At 37.1% G+C, this 11,523-nt stretch overlaps 1 protein-coding gene across 1 annotated transcript in view; it reads left to right on the top strand.

Moving 5' to 3' along the window:
- Window positions 1-9,022: 9,022 nt before the first annotated feature.
- Smp_141510 (family S9 non-peptidase homologue (S09 family)) overlaps window positions 9,023-11,523 on the top strand; it is a gene marked incomplete at its 3' end in the record, with an annotated part of 44,473 nt that continues 41,972 nt past the window's right edge. The window contains exon 1 of the mRNA XM_018798302.1: window positions 9,023-9,532. Coding sequence (XP_018653257.1) covers window positions 9,230-9,532 — 303 coding nt within the window. The 5' untranslated portion in view covers window positions 9,023-9,229. The remainder of the gene's footprint in view (window positions 9,533-11,523) is intronic.

Here is an 11,523-nt window from a genome sequence, read left to right as displayed (position 1 = left end):
GCAATCAATTATAGAGAAGTGCTCACGAAAGGACCTCACCATCCTGATGGGAGATCTAAATGCTAAAGTTGGAGTGGACAACACAGGATATGAAGATGTAATTGGACGACATGGAGTAGGAGAGAGAAATGAAAATGGGGAGAGACTTGCAAACCTATGTGCATTCAACAAATTGGTTATAGGCGGCACAATATTCCCACACAAGCGCATACACAAAGCTACATGGATCTCACCGGACCAAACCACAGAGAACCAGATAGACCACATCTGTATCAACAAAAAAATTCCGAAGATCAATAGAAGATATGAGAACCCGGAGAGGAGCTGACATAGCTTCAGATCACCACCTGGTTGTGGCCAAGATGAGACTGAAGCTAAAGAAACACTGGAAAACTGGACAAACAGCACTGCAAAGGTTCAATACAACCTTCCTTCGAGATACTGACAAGCTAAACGAATTCAAGATAACTCTCAACAACAGGTTCCAAGCTCTACAGGATCTACTGAAAGAACAAGAAACTACTTTGGAGGACAACTGGAAAGGGATAAAAGAAGCACTAACTTCAACGTGTCAGGAGGTTCTAGGTCCTAAGAAGCATCACCATAAGGAATGGATCTCTATAGCAACCCTGGACAAAATTCAAGAAAGGAAGAACAAGAAACTAACAATTAACAACAGCCGAACACGAGCAGAGAAAGTCAAAGCACAAGCAGAATACGCAGAAGCAAACAGGAAAGTGATGAAAAGCATTAAAGCCGACAAGCAGAAATACATGCGAGAACTAGCAACGACTGCGGAAAAAGCTGCAAGAGAAGGGAATATGAGACAACCATATGATACAACGAAGAAATTGGCAGGGAGATATAGCAAACTAGAGAGACCAGTCAAGGACAAAGAAGGAAAGACAATCACTGAGATTCAAGAACAGAGGAAAAGATGGGCAGAATACTTCGAGGAACTGCCGAACAGACCAGCCCCATTGAACCCACCGAACATCGAAGCAGCCCACACTGACCTTCCAATAGATGTCACTCCACCAACGATCGAAGAAGCCAAGATGGCCATCAGACAAATCAAAAGTGGGAAGGCGGCAGGACCTGACAATATACCAGTTGAGGCATTGAAGTCAGACATTGAAGTAACTGCAAACATGCTTCACCTTCTATTCAAGAAGATTTGGGAGGAAGAACAAGTGCCAATGGACTGGAAAGAAGGATATCTCATCAAGATACCAAAGAAAGGAGATCTGAGCAAATGTGAAAACTACAGAGGCATCAGTTTGTTATCAGTACCAGGAAAAGTTTTCAACAGAGTGCTGCTGAATCGGATGAAAGACACAGTAGACGCCGAACTTAGGGATCAACAGGCTGGATTCCGTAAGGATAGGTCGTGCACAGACCGAATTGAGGCAATACGGATCATCGTTGAACAATCAGTTGAGTGGAACTCATCACTATACGTCAACTTCATTGACTATGAGAAGGCGTTTGACAGCGTGGACAGGAGAACATTATGGGAACTTCTTCGACACTATGGAGTACCTGAAAAGATTGTCAACATTATCCAAAACTCATACGATGGACTACAGTGCAAAGTCATGCATGGAGGACAGCTGACAGATGCTTTTCCAGTAAGGACCGGAGTCAGACAAGGCTGTCTACTCTCCCCATTCCTCTTTCTTCTAGTCATTGACTGGATTATGAGGAATTCGACATCTGAAGGGAAATACGGAATACAATGGACTTCTCAGAATCAATTAGATGATTTGGACTTCACAGATGACCTAGCCCTCCTCTCTCATACACACGATCAAATGCAGATGAAGACAGCAAATGTAGCAGCAGCCTCTGCATCGATAGGCCTCCACATTCACAAAGGAAAAAGCAAGATTCTCAAATGCAACACGGAGAACACCAACGCAATCACACTTGATGGCGAAACTCTGGAAGAGGTGGAAACATTCAAGTACCTGGGGAGCATCGTTGATAAACAAGGAGGATCGGATGTAGATGTAAAGGCGAGGATTGGTAAAGCAAGGGCAGCATTTCTACAATTGAAGAACACATGGAATTCAAAACAACTGTCAACTAATTTCAAAGTCACAATCTTCAATACGAACGTCAAGACAGTCCTACTGTACAGAGCTGAAACGTGGAGAACTACTACGACCATCATCAGGAAGGTACAAGTATTTATAAATAGTTGTCTACGCAAAATACTCAACATCCATTGGCCGGATACTATCAGCAACAGTGTTTTATGGGAGAGGACAAACCAGCTTCCAGCTGAAGAGGAAATTAGGAAAAGACGTTGGAAGTGGATCGGACATACATTAAGGAAATCACCACACTGCATCACGACTCAATCCCTAACTTGGAATCCGGAATGGAAGCGGAAAAGAGGAAGGTCAAAGAACACACTACGCCAGTAAATAGAAGCAGATACGAAAAGGATGAATGTTAACTGGAAAGGACTGGAAAGGAAGGCTCAGGACAGAGTTGGATGGAGAATGCTGGTGAGCGGCCTATGCTCCTCCACGAGGGGTAACAGGCATAAGTAAGTAAGTAAGTAAGTATTCATGCATCAATTGGATTTAATTCTAGTGTCAAATAAATCCATATCACCGGTCTTTGTGTTCTTACGACGCGTCTCAGTGTATAGTAAATGGCAATAAAGCATTCTACGGACATGACAGTAATAGATATATGAAGATCCGCTTGCTGTATTTCACTGTTAGTTACTATTTAACTTTACTAAAAAAAGACTTTCATAGAGATTCCAGAAAGTCTGAAGGTGTAGAAATAGTAGGGAATGCTAGGTAGCTCAATTAGACACTTCTGATAGTGTCGTCTTGCTTTAAGATGTGTGTTTTAATTGAGAAACTGCTAAAGTATGCAGATATTGGTGTTAACAATGTTTAGAACGGCAGTTTCTCAAGTTAGTTAAGTCATCCAGCTGAAACAATTCGTAAACCAAAAAATGAATTGAATGTTTAGAATTTTCATCTTAAACTCCTACTAACCCAATGATTTGTCACTGAGTAATAGCCAAAGATATGCTTATTTTGTCTTTTAGTCCTGATTACATTCTGTCGGCCAAGATACAATGTGGTGGAGTCTGTGACATTCTGCCGAATCCGATTGACTTAAGTTTTATTTTAGTTGTTATTCATGAATAGAGTCTATCTGAAATCTTGGGTCAAACAGTATTGAAAGTTACTGGGCTACCTGGGTTATTTTATCATATGGAAAGCGGTCGCTTTCAGACTATAGATTCACCTTACTGACGATGACTAAGTAGTAAGAAACCAAATAGTACCAACGCCTACTGATTATCCCTAGCCACTTTATAATAAATTTTCTGCTATTTACTCGGTGTTTGGAGTAAAGGATATTACGATAAAATCAAAAATCGTTTTTGTAAATTTTCCATAAAAATATTTGGTATTCTATGGTCAATGAATATACAAATGGTCATCTGCACCAGAAATTTTACTTTGCATGCGAAACTACTCGTGAGTAGTATAAATGTAGTTTAAAGTTTTCACCGTTCATACAGTGACAAGTCGATCAAGAATCATTTTAATCACAAAGAATTTTCGGTTTCTTCAAATAGGGTTTGATTTCCTTAAAGAACAAGCAACTACTACTATTTCCGTTTCCTTGAAAAATTTCACATTCATATTGTTCTATTTGATAACATGTTCAGCTATCGCTAATCACTTTTTTACATAAGGACTGATACACAGTAGTAATTTACTAATAAAATTGGCTGATTACTTGATTTTTTATAATTTATTTATTTAAACAAATAAATATTGGTACAAAGTGGCACCAGGTACATATGCGCCACAAAAATCTCATTTGATTTGTGTGAGGGCTGTGATACTGCCCAGGTGCTCAAACCGAAGCAGGTGGTTTTCTCAGAAAGTCACACCCGGAGCCTTTGACCTAAATGTCTGACCCACAAGGCAGTGGAGCATCGTGAGGAGATGCAGTCAGTCCCATGGTAGCCGGTGATCAACGTCATTTGTTCCCTCAGGATACTGGAGCCCATGTGCATCACTGGTTTGGAATGAGGGTTTTACAACTCCCCTAGGTGGACTTTCCGTGTCCACCAACTCGGTTAAAACGCTGGACATTCAGTCTTCGTTCTCTCAGTTTTGTAAGCAACATTAATGTTGAGAGAAGGCAGTGAGTAGGACTTCCCTGTCAGAGGCTATATACGCGTGGCCAAGTTAGGGTATTTCGAGAGGGAGAGCGTACTCTCCCCACTCTCTGTCGTACCAGGGTATTGGATAATAAACAGTGATTAATTTTCTTTTGTTCAACATTGTAAATATCAGAAAACAAATACAAACGGGAGATTTCTGCAATTCATCTCATTAACCATCCTAGACAAATCTCATTTTTAAATTGTCTTTTTACCTCCCCCCTCCCTTTAAAAAGACTAATAGACCATAATTGTCATTTTCGATGAAATGATCAGAAACGAATTACTTTATGTGGATTGGTTAGTGTAACATCATAAATAAATGGTAGATAGAAGGAGGATATATAACGTTGAACCTTAATACAGATTTCATTTCATCTCTATGATTTTTTTAGATATAGTACAATGTGATATCAATTGGATTCTTTTGATATATAATTCAATTTGTGGGCATAGAACTTGCTTACGTGATGCAGTTTAGTGATTTCCTCAATGTATGTCCTATCCACTCCCAACGACTTTTCCTAATTTCCCCTTCAGCCGGAAGCTCGTTTGTCCTCTCCCATAAAACACTGTTGTTGAGTAAGCATAGGATGTTACGGAATTATTTTAAAATTACAAAAAGGGTTTATATTATCAAAATAAATCGCTTCGAGTATAATCTTAATTCCTATAAAATCAGATAAAGTGGTTTTTACTTGACCATTCAGACCTTTCGACAAGCGAGATAGATCACTCAGTTGAAATTCAGGAGCCTAGATCTTAAAGTTCAACCAGTTGACGATCTATCATGAATAAGGTGATCACACGTTCTGTCAGAAGTGTATGAGCGAGTGTCACTATACGTTTCCCCATATCATGGGAGGATACTGTTTTTGGATGTTCTTGGGGAGGAAATTGGATTATTAATGGTTATGGCATGTTAGAAGCGTGACTATAGAGCCCAAGGAACAGCTTTTTTAGATTGATTACATCCCAACCTCTAGCAAGTAGTAATAAATGTGCTAGTTTCTTATTTTTACGGTTTCACTTCAGGTGAAGGGAATCCGTAAAGTAAGGTGAGGTGCCAGTATTTCCAGTATTTTTCCTGACCCGCTTGTGGGAAGGCAGATGTCCTATATATGTTAATCGTCTGAGGGATTGACCTCATTATCATCACACCCGAGTGTAATCAGAAGTAAAATATCAACTTCGAACCTTAGGTCCTTGCTTTTATTCCGGCACTTCCGCCAATTATGGTAGGACTTCAACAAGTATTCCAGTCACTTTGACTCTATCAGGTCATCAATGTAGACAAATAATAACTCCAGTACAAGATAGAAGCAATGGTAGGTTAACAGAAACTATTATATTGCACGACAGTCATCCCATAACTATCCCACTGTTAACATTATTTAATTCCATCAGTCATTGTACTGACAGATACGATCGAGTTGTATTACTGAATATCAACAACAGTATAATTCAAGTCAGTTACTTATTATAATATCTACTTAAATCGATTCTGTATAAAATTCAAAACTAAATTCATCTTATAGAATGATGTCACTCGTAATGAATACTAGTTGTCTACAGTTTATGTGTTTTGTCGGTTCCGACTATAGTTGAATCGCTTAGCTTATACTAATTTAAATAAAAGACAAATGTCCAAACAATCACCTATACGCTAATAAGATGGTGGTTGGAGATGGTCAACAGGAAACCCTGGACCCTATACGCTAATACATATCGCACAAGTTAGTTATGACAAAATAAATTGAAAGATAAATACTGGAATAGCATATCTCATATGTATCTGTATCTATATATGCTAATAAATTATTAGGTGGTACTATTGTAAGATTAATAGATTCACTCTGGATACACCTAGTTTTCATTTAAGTTATCCAGTGTTGAATATTGAATGACCTTTTAAAATATATTATAGTCATGTGAATTTTATAATGTAGACAACATATCTGATTTTGTTATGAATAAGTTTGTTAAATTATGCATCATAACTGAGAGAAAAGTATTTTAAGCAGAGATGGATAGTGGCTAGCAGTGGAATCCAGGACGCGAGTTTCGTCCTATTTGGGACTCGTCAGCTGGGTGTACCTGCATCTCAGAGTTGATGTTCACTCTGTCCACACTGCTAGCCGCTATCCATCTCTGCTTACCACGCTTGTGAATCAAGGCTCTATTGAGGCAATACGCACAGTATGCACATATGCCAATTAGAGACTGACCAGTTGCAGTCCTAACACATCGATGGGAAGATTCAAACAAACAATACCAAGTGGAAAGTATTTTAGCTAACCGTGCAATTTCGTGGATTGATTAAAGTTAGACATTAACACTACTGGATGCCGACTCATTGGTTTAGAGGCTAAGCGTTTGCAGATGAGATTGAAAAAACTGGGTTCGAATCACGCGTGCGGAATCATGGATGCGCACTGCTGAAGAACCTCATACTAAGACGGAACGGTCGGCCAGTACTTCCGGGCTTACAATAGTGGTCTAACATTGGTCGATGCATGATCTCAATCAAATAATCGTAAGTGTCTATGTTATCTTATTATCAACATTAGCATACTTGGATCTTGAATGGGTGTTATTTGTTGACGTTAGATATTAGGTTCGAGTTACAATTTAAATGTTAACAAACTGAGATATGAAGTAACTAACCAAAATTCATGTATATATTCCAAAATATGTTACATAATGAACCTACAGGCGGTGTACTTAGGTTGTATATATCTCAACAAAGACTAATCAAACTTCATTCATAATTAATAATAACGGGACTATAAAGTTACTATTACAAATAAACAACGTACTTGGGGGACTAGTTATTTGGTATGTAGACCTTCATCAATTTTATCTGAAGACTTTACATGATATTTAATCAGTACATTTTAAACGTAGTTAGATGTTATGCTACTAGGATATCAGAGATAAGCTGTGAATTTGAAATAATATAACGAAATAATACTAATCCTTATAAGTCTAGAACTTCGATATGACGCAACCAAGAACTCGAATTTCGGGTAAGTAGTATGAAATTGTATTGTATAATTATGATTGGTATAAACACAACATAAAGTATTTAAATGTATTAGTTATTCATTACATAAACTAATGAAATGAAATGTAAATAATTGAAGTTAGACATTAATACTGTTGGATGCCGAATCAGTGGTCTAGTGGTTAAACGCCGCACGCGAGACTGATAGGTCCTGAATTCGAATCTCGTGAGGCGGGATCGTGGATGCGCGCTGCTGAGGAGTCCCACAGTAGGTTGAAACAGCCGTCCAGTGCTTCCACGTTTTCCATGGTGGTCTAGCTTCAAATGATTCATGATTTCAGTTATAATAATAACTTAATAGTGTAACGGTCAAGTGCTTGTCACCTTAACCTGAAAGTTCCAAATTCCATCCTCTAATGGAATTGTTCTTTCTTATTTCTGATGAATAATTTCATCACCGAACTGCATCATGAGGCAAGCCCTAACTTGAAATACGGAAGGAAAAAGGAAAAGAGGAAGGCCAAAGAACACAATACGCCGGGAAATAGAAGCAACTATGAAAAGAATGAATGGTAACTGGAAAGAACTGGAAAGGATTGTTTAGGACAGAGTTGGATGGAGAATGCTGATGGGCGGCCTATGCTCCTCCACGAGGGGTAACAGGCGTAAGTAAGTAAGTAAGTAAGTAATCTCATGCCAGAAACGAAATAACTATTCAATTCATCTTGGTTTTCAATAAGATGCCTAAATTCATTATATAACCTATAAAACTTAACAATCTCTACAATTTATCAGAAGGGGGTTTTGTGGAGATTTTAGTCATTTTATATTGTTGAGATCATAAGTCAATTGAAGCTAGACCACCATGGCAAACCTGGACGCACTAGACGGCCCTTTCTTCCTATTGTGAGACTCCTCAGTAGTGCGCATCCACGATCCCGCCTCGCGAGATTCAAACCCAGGACCTATTAGTCTCACGCCAGAGCGCTTAACGGATAGACCACTGAGCCGGCCGGCATCCAATTGTGTTAATGTCTAACTTCAACCAATCCATGAAGTTTGAGCAACCATTCACCAATTGTCTTCAGTGAGTTACTATCTCCCAACAGACCTGGTTGAACTCCACTGGTTACTCTACAATACATTAGTTATAACATTTGCATATAAACTCAATTCTGATAGCTTATATGATTCATAAACTCTCCAAATCATTAATGAGTAATCTATTTCTTTCTTGTGAACATAGTTTATCAATAGAATGTAACAAATAAGAGAGAACTGAAACACATCTATCTATGTTTGCATATAAATGTAATCACTTGTTTCTATACACAAACTAGGTATGTTCACCATCTTCCTCTCTTTGTATGTATATATATATATATTTACATATACAAAATACAATAGTCTGTCCAAGATTGACTCTAATAAAATAGACAGGTATTATGACACTATGTGTACACAATTTGTGTTGCTATCTCTGTTTCTCTCACTCACTCACTCTCACTCTCCCTCTCCCTCTCCCTCCCTCCCTCTCTCTCTCGGTTTCCATTTACTTTATCCAAGTCATGTGTATACAAATATCGAAAATTGTATATCATTATGATTCATATTGAATATTACCTAACTAAAAAATTTATATTCTATCATAAGAATACTACTTGCAAGTAGTCAACTGTTATATAACACATACAAACAAATGTTTATGATTGGTACCTTATTGAAAACACACACATACGATATCCAGTTATAATGATAAAGTATTCATTTCAGTTTCAGTTGAAATCTTCTCATTCCTAATAGTTTATAGTTTGGATTATTCATTGAAAGATCTACCATCATCTTAGAAGACTCATATTTGAACGAAGAATATTCATTTCGATAAATTCTCTTCAGGTTCTACAATTCATATATCCAAATGAATAATCCGAAAAAATGACCAGGTCAAAGGCAAAGTTTGGATTATTACATAAATGGCTTGATAGTTCATTTCAATTTATCATTCTATCATGATCATAATGAGTAGTATATTAAAGACATTGATTATGATTTCAATATGGACCCGGTTAACATGGAGTCAATTAAATTATTGTTTAAAACCTATTGGATGTTATCATAATGAATGTTGTTTTAATATTATATCAAAAACTGGACCAATATGTGATCCGATTCCTGGATGTGTTAATGATTTCCAACCAGATTGTTGTAAAAATAGTCGATCTATACATACAGATTATGGGATTATGTATGGTTATGCTATTTCATTAGATAATGAATATGGATATCAAGAGAATGGTAAACGTTACCTTCAGGTAAGATTGAGTAGAAATGAGTAAATAAAATATGAATCAGAATGAGGATTTGTGGAGATGGTAGTAATTTTAATGGTTGAATTTATGAGTCGATCTAATCTAGACTACTATTGTAAATCTCAAAGTGTGGGACCCCTCGGCAGTGTGCATCCACGGTCCTGCACGCGGGACTTGAACCCAGTGCTTTCTGGTTTTCAGTGATGGTCTAGCTCAGATCTTTTCATAAATTCAACTACCAAATTACTACAATCTCCATAAATTCCCATCCTGATAATAATCATATGTTCACTAGTGACTAGTTTCAAGGTGGATTTCCTGGAGTTCGAATGAGAAGTTGTGACCACTGGAGTTCAATCCATGTCGGGTGGATACAATCATCCACTTCGGACAATAGACCAACGGTTGCATAAGATCATGGATCGGTTGAAGTTAGATATCAACACCGTTGAATACCGGTTCAGAGGCTTAGAGGTTTAGCGTTTGCTCGTGAGACCGAAGGTCTTGAGTTTGAGTCTCACATGCAGAATGGTGGATGCAAACTGCTGAGGAGTACCATACTAGGATGAAATAGCCTTCCAATACTTCCAAGTTTATAATGGTAGCCTAGCTTATATCGACTCATAGATTCAACTATTAGAATATGAATCGAATTTAAGTTTTACACTGATCGATTAATTTGTAAAATAAAATTCTATCATACCATTGAGCGAATTATGATCAGAATAGAAACTATCCAGATTTCAGCTTAACCTTCGAAATGTGAGATACTAGCTAATATGGCTTGATTATTTAACATTCAATGTAGACATGTAAACTTAATAATGACATATCTAGTAGTTCAGGTCACTTTCCCATTCACTTAGCTGGTGAGTCCTGCTTAAAAGAGCATAATTTTAATTAAAGAATGAATTGAGAAGCTCCAACATATACTGTTTGTTTTTCCTTACCCAATATACCTAACTGTGCAACAATGGATCTGTTCGACAGAAGACTAATGATAATGCATGCAATAAATTCTAGAGATGAATCATAGCTATTTATAGGTAGGACCAGTAATATTATATTATTTAAAGAGACTTGGAGGCTATATTCTATTGAGTTAGTTGCTTTATAAAGCATATATTTATATCTAAGTGACTGAACATTTCATGAACTATATAGTCTTCAGTGGTTGGCAAATAGATCCTTAATGATACTAAGTTTCTTTATAGATATCATTAAGCGGATTTGGACAGTGACAATCAGTGAAATATGTGACGCACATTTTGCCTTATTTAAAACTAGTCAGCTAGATACACTTGCATCCCAGTGTGTTGATCTTCAATCTGGGACTCAAACCTCATGCCACTTGAGTTTCGGAATATATCGTGCACATTATGAGAATTGAAAGTCATAGTGTCGATTCAATATGGAGGGATTTTCGTATATAGTAGTTTTAAACTAGCACAGAACAACTTCCTAGTGTTCCCTATTTCTTATTACTTTTCCAAATGATGTTAGTTTGTGATGAAAAGCCATTCTTAAGCTTCACAAAAACCTTTCAAAATTGATTTAGCTTAATATATGCAAATATATGCAATAATATAATGAAAATCTATACATATTAATATGATATTCTATATGAAAACTAAAAATTAATATAAATCTAACTAACATTTTCCATAACTATAGAATGCATGATGGTTTTCATCAAACTAGACAGGAAACCCATTTTGTCATTCATCTTATTGAACCGAAAATATTATCAATTAATGTAAGCAAAGATAGATAGTGGCTAGCAGTGGAATCCAGTTTGATGCGCATTTCGTCCTATTTGGGACTCATCAACTGGATGTACCTGCATCTCAGAACTGATATTTACTCTGAGATTCGAACCCAGTACCTTTCACTTCAAACGCCATTACATTATCCACTTAACTACTGAGTCCTGATATCTACTTGCTTGTGCAATGGGGTGAAGTTTAAATTCACTTAGTATTGTTTGTTGAATC

This window comes from Schistosoma mansoni, chromosome 6, assembly GCF_000237925.1.
Source record: "Schistosoma mansoni strain Puerto Rico chromosome 6, complete genome".
Taxonomy (NCBI): domain Eukaryota; kingdom Metazoa; phylum Platyhelminthes; class Trematoda; order Strigeidida; family Schistosomatidae; genus Schistosoma; species Schistosoma mansoni.
This window is presented reverse-complemented; position numbering and strand designations above follow the sequence as displayed.